Source organism: Desmodus rotundus, chromosome 6 (genome assembly GCF_022682495.2).
Source record: "Desmodus rotundus isolate HL8 chromosome 6, HLdesRot8A.1, whole genome shotgun sequence".
NCBI lineage: Eukaryota > Metazoa > Chordata > Mammalia > Chiroptera > Phyllostomidae > Desmodus > Desmodus rotundus.
In genome coordinates, this window is record NC_071392.1 from 6,531,673 (window position 1) to 6,552,508 (window position 20,836).

At 46.0% G+C, this 20,836-nt stretch overlaps 1 protein-coding gene across 3 annotated transcripts in view; it reads left to right on the top strand.

Moving 5' to 3' along the window:
* AOAH (acyloxyacyl hydrolase) overlaps positions 1 to 20,836 on the top strand; it is a 146,211-nt gene that overhangs the window by 80,952 nt on the left and 44,423 nt on the right. For all 3 annotated transcript variants that reach the window (XM_024563089.4, XM_071221640.1, XM_045197439.3), the window contains one exon: positions 9,129 to 9,220. In XM_024563089.4, the coding sequence (XP_024418857.2) occupies positions 9,129 to 9,220 (92 nt within the window). The remainder of the gene's footprint in view (positions 1 to 9,128; positions 9,221 to 20,836) is intronic.

Here is a 20,836-nt window from a genome sequence, read left to right on the forward strand (position 1 = left end):
TGCCCTGTCCCACTACGCATCTCTTCCAGACTGCGGTCCTCAGCCAGCAGGTTCGCGGTGAGCTTCCCCGGCCCGCAGAAGACCTCAACTTCGAAACATTGCAAAGGAAAAGAAAGAACAAATCTGAGCATGGTCTCACACCGTCTTTTTTCCCCTTGCATTGGAAAAGCAATCACTGCTTGAATTAAATTGAAAAGATAAATCTGAAAAAGAAAGGGAGGTAGAGAGATCCTCAAGGCCCGCGGTAGGTGCCGCCCTCCTGCCTCGATCCCCATCTGCTCCACAATTATTTCCAAAATATTAAACACCGCATTTCAGGCAACCAGAATTGGATGACGGGGTGGGGGAGGGGTGAGAGGACAACTTCCCACATGTTTATTTTGCCAGCAAAGACGGTCGCCTGCGCTGTTATAAAATCTCAGCACGACCCCCGGCAGGCGGCCGTCTGTAGGGTAGATAGGCACAGATTGAATTCTGCCCCGTGTCAAGGACAAAATGAGCCTTTAATCTGGCTGCCGAGAATGTACGTTCACCCGAGAGAGCGAAGCTGCCCCGGTCTTTCAAGCCCGTACACGCTTCGCTCCTCAATTTGAGATGATTTCGTAGATTGGGTTTGGAGACTTTATTAGCCTGCAGACAGCGCAGGGCGTAAGCATCCACGCTCTCGCCCTGTCTGTCTCTCACCGGCCCCTTCCCACCCTCCGAATTTATCAGTGCGCGTAAATCTTCCATTAAGCGGAAATTTCTGGCTGATTTTCATTGTGCATGTAAAATATGGAAATTTATCTCACCTAATTTCAAATCGACTCCAGAAGTATTTAAGAGTGAGAGAACTTTCTTTTCTTTTCTTTAAGATGAGGAAAGGCCTTTGGTTAGTACAACAGGGCAAAAATGCTCCTCCAGCACCTTGCAGGCTGGCAGGTTAAAGATGCTAAGCGGTAAGAAGAGAACCCTCGCTGCATCTCACTCATTCTGTCTGAAAAGAGAGCGGTGTTCACCATGGTGAATCCTTATCTCCAACAGCGATCGGGCCACAGGAGACCAAATGTTTCTCTCTGCTTTTTCCCTGTTCAGGGGCACATACAGGGCAGGCGGGCAGTGGCCTTGAGTAATCATCCATCAATGCCCTATTGCTCCTGCCCAAGGTGAGCCTGTGGGCGCCCTACCTGCCAGCGAAGCAGGGTGCTCTGGTGGGCTCGTTCTTCTGAAAACATCACTGACCTTAGCCCTCACTGCCGCCTGCAAGAATTAAAAAGACAGACCCTCGGTGTTAGGAAAAACTACAAGAGGAAATCATTTTAAGCTCCATGCTTCTGAAAGGCAACTGTTGTCCCTCAACCCACAGGCCTGCTCTCCAGCACAGTCGGTGGGGACAGACTCGTGGGCAGGCAGCGGGACCCGCTAACACCTGTGCTACCCAGTGCATGCGCAAGACTAGAGGACAGTCCCTTGCCCCCTAAATAATTATATCTTTGCTCCCCTCTCTCTCAAGTTCCTCAGCCATAAAATGGGTCTCCTGGGACTAACTTATCACAGGGGAAACAATAGCTCAGCTCCGCTGGGAGTGAGGAAAGAGGAAATTTTGGCATTGAAAAATCATTTTGGATGGCTGGAATTGATTGCTACACACCATTCATTGGTTCATTCACCTGTCTAATTCCCTCTAAGCCACTCCTTGGGGGTGATGAAGGGGACAGAGGATACCCATCTCAGCCCTTACTAAGTGCCTGCAGGCCAAGACTGGCTTCTGTATGGTTTCCCGGAGATTTCCTACTCAAGGCAATGGCTGCAGGATTGGGCACATGGACGAGCAATCCGTAATTCCCGGAGGAAAATCAGGGGGAGCATTACAAAACACAGCAGCACAAGGTCCAATTATTCCAGAGGCAGAAATTGAGATCAGTATCACCGAGCCAAGCACATGAGGGCTGATGGGTGAAGAGCCCAAAGCAAAGAAAGTCAGGAAGGAGCAGAGAGGACCTGGTCGCCTGCCGGTAACACAGCGAGAGCCGGAAGGAAGGCTGAGTGGGTCAGTCCTTCTTAGAAGACTGGTCACCGAACAAGCAGGGGATAGGCTTACTGCTGTGACAGGGAGTCCCCAAACTCAGTGACTTAAGATGGGAGTGTACTTTCCTCTCATAGTCATCTTGAGGAAGGCAGTCCAGGGCTTGGAGGACAGGTAGGCCATCACCAACTTGCAGCTTCCACCTCTGGGTCCGAGTAGCTGCTCCCGCTCTTACCACCTGCCACCCGGAGGAAAGAAGAAGGGACATCCTGTGGGAGAACTTGGCACAGAGGTGGCCCACAGCACGCCCACACACGCCATCATTTGGAACCGAGTCACACGGCCTCCCCTAGCCACAGCTCAGGCTGCCCAGTGCAGTCCCTGGATGGACGGCCCGTGCCCGGCTAACACTGCGGGAGCCCTAGCATCAAAGACAGAGACAATACATAAGAACAGACAGTGGGGCTCTAGATGTGAAGAGCAGCGTCCGACCTCAAGGAACTTCACATCTAGTTTGGAAGAGAGACAAGTAAACTCACAAGTTTAATAATAACACTATGCAAATATTACCATGTGTTTACCAGTTGCTATGCGTTGCACTTAGTATTATCTCGTTGAATACTGAAATGACCCTACTATGTGTATTTTACAGATACCTTGGAGAGGTTAGCTAACTTACCCAAGACATTGCAGTTAAACAAGGAGCCCAGAGGCAAAGTGAGTCTGGGGAACCCTAGAGCAGACGTCAGCAATGGCCTTTAGGCCAAATGCGCCCCTCCCCCTGTTTTTGTAAATAAAGTTTTATTGGAATGCAGCATGCTCACTTATTCACACACTGTCTATGACTGCGTTCCCACTACAATGGCAGAGCTGAACGGTCACAACCATTGAGGAGGCAGGGACCCTGGCCAGAGGCTGTGGCAGTGATCCAGGGCCATGACATGTGCAAGTCAGGAGAATAGAAGCAGCTGGGTTGTGTGACAGCTTCTTGGTGTGAGAAGAAAGAGGGAGGAGGAAGAAAATGCAACCGTTTTACACAAGCGAGATATTGGGGCGTGAGAGCCCCATTTAGGCCCCAGTCACAGCTTCCCATCTCCTATAGTAGATGGTGGGCTTTGGGCTCCTTCTAGACCCAAATTCCAGATACTAACTCTCAAAAAAAGAAAAACTGCCTCGCCCCAGAAAAATGGCAGCCTGCATGCTTTAGAAATGACCCAACCTTTCCAAAACCAAACGAAGCTTTGGAAGAGTCAACCTGGCTGGTACACACCCTACTGGCCTGTTTCCGGCCCTCGAAGGAGTTACTTTTTCTGCTTGTGAAAGAACTTGTTTCACTGGCCCCTCAAAAGAATTGATGTGAGATTATCTTTTTAAGAGCAGGACGTTTTTAGCTCCTGTTTTCTCCCTTCTATGAATTTAGATACGGTTCCCCAGTCGCTCTACAAATAATGATGAAAGGAATCGAGTTTGGTCAAGTCCAACTGTGTGGTGCATTTTCATTTGGTGTGGGACAGCTAGATAAATGCGTCTCTCCACTCATTCATTGAATAAATAAATTATGGGGTTAGATCTTAAAGAATAAATAATAGAACAGGGGAAAGGGAGAAACTAAGAGGAGCTGACAAGGTAACAAAATAATAAAAAGAGTTCTGTTCAGGTAAAATGATGAAAGCTGATTACTTGCCATACTGTTCTCTGTATCTCTACTGGTCATATTTTGCTATAATTCTTTATTTGACGATTTCTTCACTCCCTTGTAAGTTTGTGAACTGGCATAGGGTCAGAGATGAAATGCTCTGTCTTTTCCCTGAAAATTACTTGTTTAGCTCAAGTTGAAGTTTCCTTGTGCATTGAATAAGCATCATCCTTGGAGCTGAGTAGTTATTGTACTGGTCAGCTTGCAGGTCGTATGTTTGAAGCTGCTACATTTAGGGGTAATTTATTACATAGCAATAGATAACTGGCATACTTGGTATTTGGGGTGTTCACTTATTTTGGAAGGGGAGTTTGTTGGTGTTCCCTGTACATAATATTATGAATTTATATTGCATGTGGTATTAGCAATTCTTAAACTCTTTGCCTGTCTTCCTCTAATGAAACCTTACAGAACTCACATTAGGTCATGGTTCTTTTAAGATTCCTTCCCTGAGCCCCCACTTGTGGGTTCTGCTATATACTGACGTAGTACCCTGGATCCCCCCATTAATATCTCTAAGAGCTGACTTTTATTGAGCGCTTACAATTCTATGTGTAGCCTTATCTTTTCAACTCCTCTCGGCCACCCAGTGAGATAGGTAGGTGCTGTTAGTAGTCCATGTTATAAAGAAAGTGAGACACAGAGGAATTAAGGAAAGTTTTCCAGGTTACCAGCTGGGAAGTGTCTATCGTCTGTGCCCCTGTGGATGTACGCACCACAGTTGCCTGACGTGCCCATCACAGGTTGGCACACAATGTGCCTCTCTCTCTTTCTGTCTCTCATTTTAGAGCTACAGGAACCTCAATATGAGACTCATTCCACTGCTCATGGGATTCTAGGGTTTACAACTCAAACTCAGAGAGTTAAACTACACCCTTGAAGCTGCCTATGTAAAAGCATTTGCTTGCAAGAACAGGGCTACCCAATCCAGGGCAGGCTGAGGTCCCAGAGGCTGAAGCCAGATGATGCCCTCTCCCCCCATTCTCCCAGAACCTCATCTGCCAGGCTGTGTTTTTAAGATGAACCCGCAGGTCGGCAATGAGCCCACGTTGTTCTGTGTGGCCGCCTCTCCCCGGCATAGCCAGGGCAGGAATGCATGCAGGTGCCTGTGTGGGGTCATGTATCATTTCAGTATTTATCTCCAAAACATTCATTCTGCAACCTTCATTAGTTAGGCTTGACTTCCAAGAAAAGAGAAACAGGAGGGAAAGATGGCCCTACCATTTATCCCCGCTTTGCCCTGTGCTGCCTCCCCCAACCCCCTTTCCCTCGGGCAGTCACTTACCATTGTCTGTGTCTGGTCTGTTTTTGTTCTTTGTGCTTAATCCCTTCATCCAGCCCCTCAAATCCCCCTCCCCTCTGAGAGCTGTCAGTCTGCTCTCTGTATCTGTGAGGCTGTTTCTAATCTGCTTGTTAGTTTATTTTGTTCATTAGATTCCATATATAAGTGAAATCATGGCTTTGGTCTTTCTCTGACTGGCTTATTTCACTTGGCATAATAATGACGCTATTTTTCCTATCTGTTTCCATCAACGGTTAGCTGCCATTTCCTCCGAGTGACTTTGTATTATTTGAAAATAAGCAATGTAGGTCTAACTCAGTTAGGGGTATTAGAAAAGGGAATACGCTGTGCAAACTGCCCCAGTGCTGCCGGGTGGGGAAGGCTCAATGGCAAACAGTGAAGCAAAGGCACCAAAGTATTGCCTTTGTCAGTGGGAAGAACCTGACAGATGTGTGAGTGGTCCATGACTCTTTCTCACACCCGAGATGGCTGTAAGAAACCCAACTGTAAGCTGCTTGTTGAGGCTAAGTCTTAAAATATTCCCAAAGCCAAAGTATGTGTATTTACTAAATATACATTAAAAATGAGAACCAGAGGGCTTTCTCAATGCATAGAAATGCACACACACACAGAGTAATAATATATAAAAATATTCCCCCCAAATAGTATACACATGGCAAGTGTGACATAAAAACACTTTCAAAAACACTTTTATGTCATTGATAAAATTAGAAGAAATTTTGAAGCAATGGAATACTTGACTTAATACTCATCAAGTTTGTGATGCTCTTTACAAACTTGGAAAATTTTTTCTTGGTAAATATGAAGTCTTCCCACATATGTACACTTAAGGTACATTTGAGATCAGTTTCCTGAGAACATAAATGCCCGAGAGGAATAAGCAGGAGTTGATGAGGGAGATCTTAATTTGCATATTTCCTGGCTTAAATGCCTGAACTGTCTTGGGTATAATGTTGCGTGGATAAGGCGTTCAGTGTTTAATGTGATATGACAAACATTCCTTTTTTGCTAGGGTGTATAAAGCCTTTGTTCTTAATGGCTGTGACTTCTCGCTTTTATCTACCGAACTTACCAAGGAAGAAAACGATGTGGAGACTTCCATTTGTGTGCTCAGGTGGTTTTTCATTTGCTCACATTAGAATTCACTCCTCTCAAACCTGGGACAGTGCACCGAGGAAGGGAGAGGCCCTAGGTGATCCGCCCCAGACAGGATGCTTTACTTGGGCAGGGCTTGTACTCGTCTGCCTGCTTCTCTCACTGACCTTTGATCCCCCCAACAGCCCTGCTGAAGTCGATAGGGTAATCATCTGTCACCAAAGGAGATACCGTGCCTGAGACACTGGTAAAGCTACCTCTTCCCTGATTTTGCACAGTGAGGAGTATTAAAACCTCACCATAACACAAGAAGCAAAATCTAAAATATTTAAGCAGGAAAACATGGATTGGCATTATTTCAAGGTCAAATAACCAGGAAAAAAACAATGCAGCTGACTGACCTTCCTGGGCTCCAGCTGCAGGGAGCAAGTCTACCTGTCCCCGCTGTCTTGCAGCACCAGCCGCTGTCCACTCCTGCTAAAATCCTGATGGGGACTATTCCAGAGGCTGGTTGGGGCTTCTTGGAGAGCAGCAAGGAGTCCAGGATTCTCCCAGGTAGCTGAAACCCATTTCTTCAGGTTGATCGAGGGACACTGAGCTGGAAGAATGCGGGGAATATGGAGACCCTACTTCCTAAGGTTGCTAACCATTTCCTCAACTCTCCTGCCCCTCCTTCAACATCTCCTTCCCACCCCCACCCCCACTCCCCTCTGGGGAGATCAGAGTTTTACCACCCACCCCGGACTGAGAACAGGGGCTGGATGGAGAATGGAATCCACTTCTAATGTGACATGTCCAAACCACGGAGCTTCACAGTATTGGTAGAGCAGATACAAAACTCAGATCTCCTCATTCCTACAGCAAAATCTTTTCCCTACTTTGCTGGCTCACATCAGAACTACCATCACCTCCATTACTATTCCAGGCTCAGTGGGTATCAGACACAACCCCTCTGCCAGCGGAGTTCTTGTCTAACTCTTTACTGTGGAAGCCCAGTTCCCTACCCACTTTCCCAAATCTAGGCTTGTCATTGCACCCGTAACTGAGAAAAACGTGGGAGAGTGGTGTGGGGGAGTGTTGTGTTGTTCTTTAAACTTTTAACATGTTTCACAGGTTGCTCACTTCCTTAACACAGCTCATAAATTCGGCCTCCTATCTCACAGGCCACCTACCTGCTTATTCACTCTCTTGGCTTAACCTACCTTATGAGTTTCATCCATTCTGTTTGTTTTTCTTCATGTCTGTAGTAGAATTGAATATTCTCAAATCCTACAACAAACACATAAAGAGAAAAACCTAGGGGGGAAAAAACCAGAGAAAACATTTGATTATAGTGGCAGGAGGAATAGAAACCAAAACAGGGAGGAGCTGAGTCACAGTGATGGAGTTTTGGGCAGAAAGTGGTAGGTGGCTCCCACTAAGGGGTGGCAATGAAGCAACAGTCCCTCGAATCACAGGGTCTTCAGTGTTGAAAACCCTGCCCCCTGCGGATGAACCTAAAAACCTCGAGTCCTTCTATAATGTTGCTTTAAAATTAGAAATAAATTAAAGGTATATCTAAAGACAAATCACATCAAAGCAACCATATCATTGAATGCACTTTTTCAAACATCTTATATATTTTTAGAGGGAGGGGAAGGGAGGGGAAGGGAGGGAAAAAGAGAGGAGAGAAACATCCATGTGTGGTTGCCTCTCACGCACCCCTTACTGGGGCCCTGGCCTGCAACCCAGGCCTGTGCCCTGACTGGGAATCAAACTGGTGACCCTTTGGTTTTTAGACAAGCACTTAATCCACTGAGCCACACCAGCCAGGGCTGGGTGCATTTTTTTTCAAAGGGCATGTGGCCCCGCCTCCTGCAGGCTTCCTCTCCCGTGAGGGCCCTCCCCGGTGTCCTAGAGAGAATCTGAGTCTGGAGGCTGTTAGGGAGGGAAGAGCCACACTTCTGTCTCATTAACTAATTGAAAATGTATCTTTTTTCAATTTTCTTTTTCAATTAAAGTTGAATATCAGAGGATCACTTTGTAAAGTGCATAATTGAAAATGTATCTTTATTGTTTTCCTGATTACCAACTAGTACATGTATTATAAAAATTGAACATTAATTCACAGTGTAGATTTCATCCATGCTGTAGTATGTGTCAGCATTTCCTTCTTTCTTAAGGCTGAGTAGTATTCTCTTGTGTATACACATTTCATTTCTTGACACTCAAATTTAATGGGGCATTTTTGTGCTAAATCTGGCAACCCTGTTCTGAAAACAGCATCCAGATAAGCTTTTTGTAGAAATTAGAGCAGAAGAGAGTGCATCCCAGAGGACATTTATAAAAGAAGCAATAAGGGGACAGAGCTGGAAGCATCATCTTCTCTGATGTTGCACAAGCCGTGGAAAGGGGGTTCAATGAACCCTAACTCTGCCCACACCCCGTCTCGGGTGTTCTTGAGCTGGAGCCTGTGCAGGAGCTGCAGGGGTCTGTGGGCCCTTTGAACTCCCAGGCCACATTGCATACACGTGCATCTTGTGGGGAAAGGAACCATAATTAGATTCTCGAAGGTGTCTGACACCCCCAAGGAGTGCAGGAGGCACCCCTTATAGGCTGAGGCCAGAGCTCTGAACTCAAGAAGGCCTCTTTGCTGGGGGCTTGGGTAGTACTACTTTTCAGGCAATCGATTTCCTAACTGTTTAAACTCAAATATGGAGAAACATCCCAGCAAGTGCAAAAGAGCAGAATCTTAGGCCTTCTCCTGTGACGCCCCTTCCCAGGGAGGGTGAGTACGGGCTGACACGCACTCTGCCCCTTCCACAGACATCACGTGGGAGCCAGGTCACCAGGGATGCCGGTCTGTGTGAATTTTCTGATGGTGGTTTAAGAGGCATATGCTTTAGATGCCAAAGCCCCTTAAACAGATAGATCAAGAAAGAGAGAGAGTGTAAGAAACAGACAGAGAGCAATGCCTGGCAGTGAATAATCTTACTACCTGCAGAAAACAAGTGACCTTTCTGACCATCACCACTTTATTTCTTCTTTAGAAATCCTTCTTCAATTTACCAGCAGCCCTTACCGATGAGCTCGACTGGCCTCAGCTCTCTGGTGCCACGGGCTTCCTGAACTCCACTAGCGGGTACGTATGTTTCCAGACCCTCACTGTTTCAGTAAATCAATGCCAAAATAGAGCAGAAGATGAGGCTTGCTCCCGAGACGTTGAGATGTGAGCTATTTCTTCTAGAACATGAGTGACATACCACGAACCCACCCCCGACACAGTCCACCACTTAGAGGAGGGAATGCAAATCGTATTTTATCAATGCAGGCAGGCAGGGGGTCTTTCCGCCGTGGGGGCGCTAGAGCTGCCCTCTGATGGAAGATACTCAAAACATCACTGAATTTTTCTGATTCAAGGGACAAAGAAGTTTACTTGATTATTTACCCTCAGAAATTAGTATTTGCAAATCAAATAAGCAAGTCTCAAGGCCCTGGAATCATCCTGGCATGAATGCTCTAGGTCTGAAGGAGGGACAAGGCCTGGGCACCCTGAGTGACACAGACCAATTTGCCCTGTGTGATGGGTGTGGTCTCGGGGCCTTTCCTCATGTAAGCACCCTGTTTTTTATGTAACGGAGTATATTGCATGCCATGAATAATTTATCTGATGCTATCTTTACTCATTTATTTTAGAAATAGTTAAATACGTGCTACTTAATCAGGCATAAATGCTATAAATGTTTTAAAGTTAAATAAGGCTTGTCCCATCTCCACAGTCAAATTACATTCAAGTAGAACAGATGAGATAAATGTGTAAACAATGTTACTACAAGATAAATGCGCCAAAAGACAACTCTCAACCCAGAACCACGGGGTTCACAGGACAAAACATTCATGGAAACGACCAACAGCTGCCTCCTTTTGGTTGCGTTAGGCAAGAGGCCTGGACCCTCAAGGATTTAGAAGAGCACGGCGAGGAAAGAGAGAGAGAAGCAGCTAGAAAAGATCACCAACCTTCAGGGAATTGCACTTGTATTTACGCAGAGATCAGCTGTGAATACAGGGCACGCAGAGGAGATGTGTTTTCAAGACTGGGTGTAGGTTTTCAAGTCTAGTCACGTAAAGAATTAGGCCACTGCTTGTCATTCGTGTAAGAACGCGAGCAGTACCCACGGCAGAGGTAGCGAGAAGCAAGCCTCACGAGGCATTCACTGTACGCTGCACTCGACTGTTACACGGAGAGTTTCTCCTCTGTCTCCCGTGGGGTCACTGGCATTACTTCCTGCTCTTCAGGGCTGAGGAATCCGAGGGCGGAGCAGACGAGTTAAGAAACTGGGCTGAGATGGCCCATTCACAAGCAGTAGGCTGCGTCGTCATAGACCAGACAGTAATTGGGCGAGCAAGGGGCCTCCTAGCCCACAGCTCGCACCCGTTAGGTGTGTTTTCATTCCGCCTGCAGAACGCGGCTCCCTGTAGCCACCGTCCCTCTGTCTGAGAGTGTGGCCGTGGGACGGAGAAATGACTGCGTACCCGAGAGGCCTTCCCCAGGTGGGGCCGTGGCATGCGTTGGTTCAGATGTCCATCATGTGTAACCCCTTCCTAAGGTCCCCACACTCCCAGTAGTCTGGGCCCCCAGAGCCCCATCCTCAGCCCATCTGTCCTGACCTGTCATTGTCTTGGTCACCTGGATCACATCCAGAGACAGCCCAGCTGAAGAGAGAGACTATTTAGTCTCCCCCACCGCCCCCATCAACATTCTAATTGAGAAAACAATATTTAAGTGCCCTCCAGCCAACCCAGCCATGTATAAAAAGACTGGGAGTTTCCCTCCATCCAGGCTTTTATGACCATAACACAGTTATGAATGAGAGATGGTCACAGTGTACTGTATTTTCAGTGGTGTTTAAGTTTATATATGGACCCTCCAAAGTTCAACCACCCTTCCGCCTAAAGCCTCACGAGTTGCCATGGAGGTGTTTCAAATTAACTGCGGAGCAGTTTAAACCTTCGCTGGAGTCGTAGGAAGAGCGCAAGTGAAATCCACCACCGGGCCCAGCCACAGCAGTGAACACCGGTTTTCTCGTCTCTCCCCCTACAGCGCACACTAAGCAACAATTGCCCCACATCTAAGTTTAATTTCCCTCAAAACCCTGCTCAAGCTTAGCTCCTGCTCCCCAGCAGCCTTTGCTCAGTTGATTTTAGTTTTTGTCGGGCGGTGGCAGGGAGAGCCAGACTCCCTCTTCCTTTCTGCGTCTGTTTTGTCCTCAGACCAGGGGGTCCCTCCCTTATCGATGTGAAACCCCACCAGCCCTCCAGCCCTGTCCCAGCTCCCATGTCCATCCTATTGGAGCCCAGCAGGCAGACGGATCTTCCTTACAGGAAAGGCAGTGGACGTGAAAGGGGGAGGAAAAGTAGCCAGCCTTCAGACACGCTGGGTTTATAGTTCTCTATTCTATAGAGAATTCCCTAACCTCTCATGGAGAGGGGTTCTGACATCATCTCACAAAACGAGATGTGACCATCTAGGTGTGTTCTGTGAACATCCCCCCTGCCCTGAGCCAGTCTGTGCCGGCTCAAGGCCTTCCCGCGTTAGGACCTGCGTCGCTCTCCACAAATGACTCACAGCCGGCCTGTGCCACTTGCTCAGCAGGGACTCTAGCACTGTCCTCATCTGACGTGTTTCTAAGCAGGTGCACAGCACAGCTGATCACTCAGAGGGGCCTGCAGGGGCCCTTCTCTTGGGGTGTTTGTGGGGCCCCAAGGAATCCAGTTCTCCCTCTCCAAGTGCTTTGTGTCACCTGCGTCTGGGGACTGTGCCTGTGTTCTGTGCCGTGCGGCTGCAGTGGGAGACTGTATTAGCTCCTTCTGATAGAAAAGTGTCTGGCATCGAGCTGCAGTGCCCCCCTGCCCATTAAGCAGAAACACAGCAGCACCACACCCCCATGTGCCACCTTAGATGTGCCCTGCAGGGCGGCAGTTCCTAGTCACCTATCTCATACACTCTCATGCAAGTTTTACCTGCAGTTAAGCGATGCTAGGCCCATCTCCTTCTTAACAGAACAAAGAGTTCTAAACTGTGTAAAAAAGTATTGAAGAGAGATTAACATATGATGGAAGTTCTCTTCTGGTGGAATCAGGGGAAAGGAAACAGCATGGACCTTCTTAGGAGCAGTGATCATGAGAGGTGTGAGCCCTTCCGCAGGCACTTTAAGCGCATGTCCCTGTGAGTCCAAACACTGGTTAATGTGAGGCGGAACTTACAGCTTTCTCCAGTCAATGGGATTCCTAGAAAGCACGTCCTGTTATCTGAGATCAGCCGCATGCTTTGGGCATTACCAATGTTCTTAGGAAAATGTACCTTCGGAAGAAAAAAGGTGAAACCTGGTAGAGAAAATAGTTGCTTTCCTTTCTTTCCTCTGTGGTACCCATCACTCCTCTAAATGGAATATCTGCTTGTAAGATGCAAGTCACATAACTGACATTACATGTAGGCATTAAAAAATAAGTACAACCACTTTGTTTCATGAATCCTTATCCCCTTTGACACTTTTACAAAGTCTGTTCTCTCAACTCTATGGTTTCAGAAAATTCAAAAAGCAATAACCCTTAAAACCATGTTTTTGCTGTGTTTTTTTCCCAGTGTGATTCAGAAAGTAATTGAGTTTGTCCAAGACAAAATAAATAAATACATACCTATGTGTGGTCAGTAGCTTGGGGGGCTGGCACCTTGACATTAGGAAGGACAATTATAAGTGAAAAGAAGAAAATATGTTTTAAGATTAAAAATAGTACTTCGTGTTCAGATCACCTTCAACAGCAATTACATAACAGGAAACTCCTATCTAAGTTAAAGAAGCTAAAGCCCAGTAGAAGGAAGAGAAACAATCATACCCAAACCTCAGGAAGGGAGGACATCTCATTTAAAAGCAGTGTCTACCACCCTCCGTGAGTCAGTGTGGTGGATTAGGAAGTAAACTGTGTTTACAGGTACAGTGGATTTAGGCAGGACGTTTAGCATCCCCAGGGCTCATTTACATGATGAAGTTGAGTTGCACCTGGGGATCTCTTAAGTTCTCCCCAGTGTTCAAGTTTAGCAGTCATAGGACAACATAATGTTCAAGTACACCTCCTGCTTTATGACGCTGCTTGATTTAGAAGCGTTGGAGGAAACTGTTGGAGAGAGAGATCCTGCTTCTCCCCAGCAAATGTGTTTTTCCCCAACCGTTAACTAGCTCTACCTTGAGACAAGACATGGCTAATGTTATGGGCCAGAGCTATAAACGTTCTAGGAACCGTGTTTCTTCAGGGCCTGAGTCACTGTGCTATAAACGTTGAGCTCATGCCTAGTGAGCCCCGCTTTGTGTGGCCAGCTGCTAACTGCAGTGGTGCTCCATTGTTGCGTGTTATGTGTACTGTTTCCTCCGAGCAAACCCCGGGGAGGGAGACAGGTGACTCCAAATCCTTCACACAATAACCACCTGGCCCCAACCACATCTAACTGAGCATTTGTTATTGGCCAAATCCTCTTTTTCTGAAAGTGGGGCCAGGAGTCGGTCTAGGCAGTGCAGTGCTGCAGGCTGGGGCTAAAGGATAGAGAGGATGAAGCTGGGGAGCAGAGGGGGCTGGGAGAAAAAACAGGGCAATACTCAGAGATTAAAAAAAGAAAAGAAAAAAGAGAAGGAAGGAAGGAAGGAAGCTGATGTTACCCGGAAGAAGTGAGGAAAGCCAAAACAGCCAAAAGCAATTACCAAAGTGACCACATCCAGCTGGAGAGAGTCGAGGGCCACCAGTGAGCCCACATAAGTGGCTGTAAACTAGATGGAATTGTCTAGAGTACATTTTGCTCCCTCTGCCCCTGGATTACATTTGCTATTTTGGGCCAGAAATATAGCAAATGCTTAGAACAAAATAGACAAAGCCATTGTTAGAAGTGGCACAGTGATGCTGTTCAAGGAACTTTAAACACACACCTCTGATGAGAGGTGTCCTAGAATCTGAGAGTTAAAGGTTAGCTCTTCTCTCCGACCCCGTTGGCATTATACGAGAGAACAATTTTGGAAAGCAGTGTATGACTGCAAACCAAGTCACTTGGGGAATTAAACACGGAAAATTGGGGAGAAGGGATTTGCAGCTAAGAGTGGCTAACCTAATTTCAAGTTTTTTTTTAAGACATGTAATACTAAACACTAATGAGCTTAATAACCTTATTAAATCCATTATTCAAAAATTACATGTGATATAATTGCCGATGATTAGCCATCTTATAATTATACTTTGCAAAACACATAATTAGCCAGAGAGTTGGCCTTTAGAAGTTGGGGGAGGCTGATAGGAGGAGAAACAGTCCACATTGGTAATTCTCCAAGTGTGGGCCACAGGCAAAAACTGAGGCACATAAAGGACAAAGCTGAAATCCTCCCCAATGTTACCCCTTTTCCCAGAAGAAAACTCTGTTATCGATTTAGTGTGATTTTGTCCAGTCCTTCCCCTCGTGACTATGTGCATATATTTGCACATAAAGAAATAAGTGCTTTGCTGGAATTCTGCCCTAAATGACATCATACTGTGCATAAACACTATGAATCAACGCTTTGCCCTCACAATTCTTCCGGAGGCACTTTCCATTCCTGTGTTGTCCTGCATGATGTTTCATAGTGCGGTGGTTTCATTCTCCTGTTGGTGGACAGCCTATAAAATCCCAAACCCTCGGTGTTCGATGCTGCGATGAACAGTCTCCAGTGCTCTCTCATCCTCGTGAGGATGTCTTTAGAAAAGCATCACTGGATCAGAACATAGCTATTTTGTAATTTTTCGTAACCCCTCCAAAATGGCTACACCAATTTATCTTCTCGCAAGCAGCATATGAAAATGCTTATTTCCCACACCCTTGCCAATACTGGATATTGTCCACCTTCTTCAGTTTTTTTTCCAATCTAACAATATTTTATGGTTGTTCTAATCTGTAACCTCCTGATTCCTAGTGAGTCTGGGCATCTCAGGACTCTACCTTCCTCCTTGTCTTCAGTGCTCATCACTCGGGGGTCAGTCCCTCTGCGTGGCCTCTCCACACAAACTCCTATCCAACCATACGGTTCTGTCCTGTGCTCTGGGGGTGCTCCTTCACTGCCAGTGTCAGCTCACTTGTCGTAAGTGTTTGCTCTTGGTCTCCCCACTGCACCTGCCCCCGCAAGACCCTGAGCTTCCCAAGTGCCTGACTCAGATCTGCAGTCCCAGCCCCGGGCACATCCGGTGGCATCATCCTAGGTGCTCGGTGAAGGAACTGCTGAAGTTCGTGGTGATGTCCCTTCGCACTTGTCGAGTGCTGTGCAGTCCACAGACCTCCTTCCCTTGCATCCCCCCAGAGTGCCTCAATCAGATCAGATTTGCAGAAGTTAACATTTCAGGGGCAACGATAGGCACAGGGGAAGAAGAGTACAAACAGCACGAATCGAATCACCAGGGCAGGGTGCACTGCGTATAAAAATCAATTGGGGTAACTTACGCTCTCGGCCTTGACCTCCAAGGGTGTCCTGTCATAAAAGTTCTACAGGAAACTAGAAAAACTCGTTAAAATGGTAAAATAACCTCACAGTCAGAAAACTGGAGAAAATACATTTAAAGTAAAACTATCAATTCAGTAGCCAGGTAGAAAGAATAAAACAAAGGAGAGATCTGCTAACAAGTGAATTTAGTCAATAATGGGTAAATCAAGCCTCAGTGTGAATTTTTGTCCAGAATGATATAATTTCGCAATCTAAATTGATCAAAGGAAATAAAAAGCCTCCAAATTTCCCTAGAGGAATTCTCGTAACCAACCGAACCTGAGATTTTAGGCCATCTCAAACCTCAATGCTCAAAGACAGATCACAGAGCTAACTCATCCAGACACTAGTCCCATAGGAGGTTAAAGGGTATTAAACACATTTTAAAACAGATTCCTCAATCAAACAAATTTTTGAAGTACTCATTTAAATAAAGGAAAACAAATTTATTCAGTGTAAGTTTTATCAGAGCCTTTCATAAGCCAAAAACCTTTTTATATCTCCAAAGTATAATACGAAGTATTTCCTAAACTAATTTGGCCACAGAACTTGTAGAATCTGTGTGTGTGTTTTATGATAAAGATGCGTCTCAAGAAACCAGCATTTCAGCGCATCCTTTGAGAAATGCTGTTCAGATTATTAACACAATTATCTATGTCACAAATGAGCTTTTCAGATTTATAGGCATCCACAGCCTCAAGTCTCTGTTTTCATCACAGTTTAATGTACACCCTGATACAGAGGCCTAGCATCCAGCCAGAGGCTGAGAAAAGCCAGCCTGGAGGGAGTTAGAACTGCTCCAAGCTCAGAGAAGGGCGGAGGAAGGAATCTTAGTGGGAGGTGAACTTAACAGGTAAGAAACCTTGTCTGAGCATAGCAGCTCATGAATTATTGAACACAGTGCCTTAGGAAGTCTGTGTCCTTGTACTATTTTGCTGCTGCAGACTCAAAATCTATCATGCCATCTTGCTAATCTTCTCATGTCTGAGCTCCCTGGACTTCTCTGCAGCCGCCCTCACCCCTGCACACACCCCTGCATAATTAGCCCATTGCCAATCTCTCTGAATGCACAACAAACCATATTCTGCATGTTTATCTCTCTCCGAGGCCGAAATCCGGGCTGGTTGGCAACGCAGTGAACTAGAGGTTACGCGGGGCTCTGGGTTGTGGCTAGTAGCAACAGACTAGAGGGAATTTTTGAAGTTCTTTAATGCATCTCCTTGGCCCCAGGATGGCCTGACCTCCATCCCCAATCAGAAAGGAAACTATCTACCCTTTTCTTAAAACTTTCTAGTAGAGGTCCCTGGAGAAAGCCTGTCTAATCTCTGTTATCTGATTTTATCCTAACCCATGCCCCTGCCCAAACCCTTTGCAGCAAATATTACCACCTGTCTCTCGCTGACCCTGCTGCTAGCCTTCCAAGCCCCAGTTGGTTTTGTGATGGATTCCCTAAGATTCAACACCACAGGACCTCAGAATTTATACCCAAATGAGCAGTGCCTTAGAGAGAGTCAGCAATAGCCTCAGAAAATTCACCAGGACCTGATACATCGCTATTGCTTAAAAAAACATCATGCTCTGTTTATCCCCAAACTTCTGACATGCTAAGCGTTCTAAGAAGCTGCTTGGTTGCCTCTCTCCAAGTAGGTTCTTCTTCAAGTCAAAATGGGAGGGGATCACTTTTTTAGTTCTAAGTCAACTCCTTCAGTCTGCACTATTCTTGAGGCTCCTTCTTGGTTTTATTCTTTCTTTATTATGTTTTTCTTTCTGTTATAGTGAAATTCAGGGGTGGTGGGAGGGGATTAGCACTCGCTCAAAGAAAAGTGGTTTTTTGTGTTACATGGGCCCATGCTGGGAAAACCAACTAGGAGCCATTCCGTCTGAGGCTTACCTATGTTGAATTTTGTTGTTAAAAAGCAAGATCTGAGAGCAGCGTGTCCTCACATGGAACGCTGGATTTGCTGGGCCCCCAGTAGATGAAGCTGATGAAACCAGGGATTTCACCTGATATCCTTGCAATTCCTCTCCCAATGCTGATGTCACCAGTACCTTGGGCATTGTTGGGTGCTGGGAGGGTGAGGACAAAAACTTTCAATACCCCTCCTCTGCACCCCTCAGATGACAGGGAGGAAGCCATCAGCTCATCTGGTAGCCCACAGGACTGGGTTTTCATGCACAACCAAGGAAAAAGGAAGAAATAAAACAATCACACCGGGAACCCTGAGTCTAACCAAGGACAGGGGAGCAAGAGCAAAGGGCCCAAGACCGGAATGGTCGTCACAGTTAACCTGACTGCACAGAGTCCTCAGTTCGCCCTAGTAGTTCAAGTGCAGCTGACCCTATAGGCAGATAAGTCTCTATTAAGCAATCTTCTCAATCTGTAGGCATCTCAAGAGTATTGTCTTATAGGCTTCTCAAAATACTGTATTGATCTCTCTCAGGATTTCTAAGTACACCTGGACAAATTCAATCCCTTGAATTTATAGGAGAGATTTGAGGTGGGGGTGAAAGAAAAGCGAGTCTCTGATTACGTGAAATACTATCTAGCACCTATAGAAAAACTTATTCCCAAAAGTATAGGTGCTCTTTCTGGTCAGAAATGTTCATGAAACTATTTGTCTGTGGTAAAGGTGTCTCTATTCCTGTAATGAAAGGTGCAACTCTCTGTATCCATAGCATTAAGATCCACACTAGGTACTCACCATGAGCAGGTCACGAGCAAAACAATATTTCAGTACATAAATTTTGTTTTTGGAAGTATCAGAAATAATGTATGGCTAAGTGTTGGGAACAATTACTTTCCCAAAGAAAAATAACCCCTCTCTACTGACCGTGAAATTATTTTAGTATTGAACTCGGATCTAATATCCATTTCCCATGGTTTTTTTTTCAAAATAGAATAAAACAGTCAAGGCAGTGGACATCAACAATGCAGGATGTAGAGTATTCAGTTCAGCCTGCCGGGTAAGACAGCAGATTGAGAAAGCGTTTACTTCTCTCCCTTGAGAAACCCCGCTAAGATGACCGTAAATGAGTTTGTCCACAAGGACAAAGAGAGCAGGAAGGGCTGAAATGTTGCAAGCCAGAAAGCGGAAGGACCTGTGGTAACTGACTTCTTGGACTCAGGAACGGTGTGTCCCACGCTGGTGGGAGGCAAAGCCTAGAGGCCACCATGTTTACGTGGCAGGACCTCCAAACGCCTTGGGAATTGCCTACATATGGTAGCCCCAGAAAAGGAGGGGAGGCTCAACACAGAAGGACTGGGTGAAAAGTGGCAGAAGAGGCAGTGAGATTCTCAGAACTCTTCCCGACTCTGCTGCGGTGGGTAGCACCCCTGCTCTGGGATAAGGCAGAGGCTTCTTATCCAGAGAGGCTGAAAGGAAGGGCTGCTGGGCTGGGAGATGCCAGACATAAGAGTAGAGGAGCACCCTGCTAAAACTCATTCATGCTGACCTCGAGGACCACCCACCCCCAGCCCAGAGTGAGGGTAACCCAGCTGGAGGCAGGAAGATCTTTGCCTGGGGGACATGTGCCTCCCAAGAGGAGAACCCCCAAAAGACCCAGACAACAGGAGTTCCCTGAGAAAGGCCCAGCCAGCAGGCAGTGAGGCCCGGAATAGCAAGTCACACCTGGGGGCTCACTTTCCAATCAACTTTTGCATTTTCAACCAGATTCCCCTTCTCAATATAAGCCAACAAACAGCCCAAGATCATAGATATCTGAGGGGAACCCTGAATGTAAAAGACAAAATAAAAACAAAGAGAAAAAAACAACATTAAGAAAATAGACTATAGCTTTGTTTACTAAGTGGAAAATTTTTAAAAAACTCTAGTTGATATCCTACTTATAAAAACAACTAACACTGATAGCTTCAAAAAGATGAGAAGATATTTCATTGATGTAGCAAGAACATGATACTGAAATTAAAGAAACATTCAAAGAACAAGAAAGACTCCTCGGAAATTATACTAGACGCATGAGATGATTTTCATAGAAAGGTTGAAAGATACAGTTGAGAATATCATCCAGAAAATAGAGCAAAAGGCACAGTTGTGGAAAATAGGACAGAAAAACCAGGAAAATTACAGGCCAGTCTAAGTGACTCAATATCCAAATAAAAGGAGTTCTAAGAAAAAAGCAAGGCAGGAAGGAAGAAAGCGGCAATGGAACTGTTAAAGAACATCTCTCAGAACTTAGTGACATGAATTTTAGGCTAAAAGCGTCCATCAAACGTGCAACACTATGAATGGAAATAGAGCCACACCCAGCAAGTCATCGTGACATTTCAGAACACTCGGAACAAGATGCTGCTACCGACCTCAAAGGACCAAAGAACAGAACAGTCCAGACAGCAGCATTGGGAGGCCAGGACCCAGGGGACGGGTTCCTTCAAACTTCGAGGGAAAATGATTTTTACCTAGAATTCTATAACCCTCTGTTCTGGTTATCTAGTATCATATAACAAAGTCCTTCCAACTTTAGTGGCTTATAACAACCATTTTTATTACATCTCCCAATTTGGGGGGTCAGGAATTCAGCCAGAGCTTGGCTGGCCACTTCCTCCTCTCCACGTGATGCTGGCCACGGTCACTCACCTGGTGTGAGTATTCACCTGGTGGCTGGACTAGGGGGTCCCAGACGGCTGCCCTCACACTGCTGGTACCTGGGAAGGGGCAACCCAAAGACTGGGCTTAGCGGGGTCCCTCTCCCTTCCCAAGTAGGGACTTTTGTAAAATAGCTTTAACTTTTGAGCAGTTTTAGGCTTACAGAAAAACTGAGCAGAAAGTACAGAGAGTTCTCTTATGCTCCCTCCTCTCCTCCTCAATTTCCTCTGTGATGAACATCGTGCGTCAGTATGGGACCTTTGTTACAAATGAAGAGCCAGTACTGACACACTGTTCTTAACTAATGTCCATAGTTTACTTTGGGGTTACTCTTTGTGTTGAACATTCTGTGGGTTTTGACAAACGCGTAACGACACATACCCACCATTCCAGTATCGTACAGGTTAGTGACACTGTCCTAAAAACCCTGTCGTGCTCCACCCACTGACTCCTCCTTCTCCCTCTCCCCAAGCCCCTGGAAACCTCTGATCTTTTACTGTCTCCCTGGTTTTGCCTTTTCCATAATGTCACAGAGTTGGAATCATAGAGTATGTAGCCATTACAGATTGGCCTTTCTCACTTACCAATATGCATCAAAGATTTCTCCAT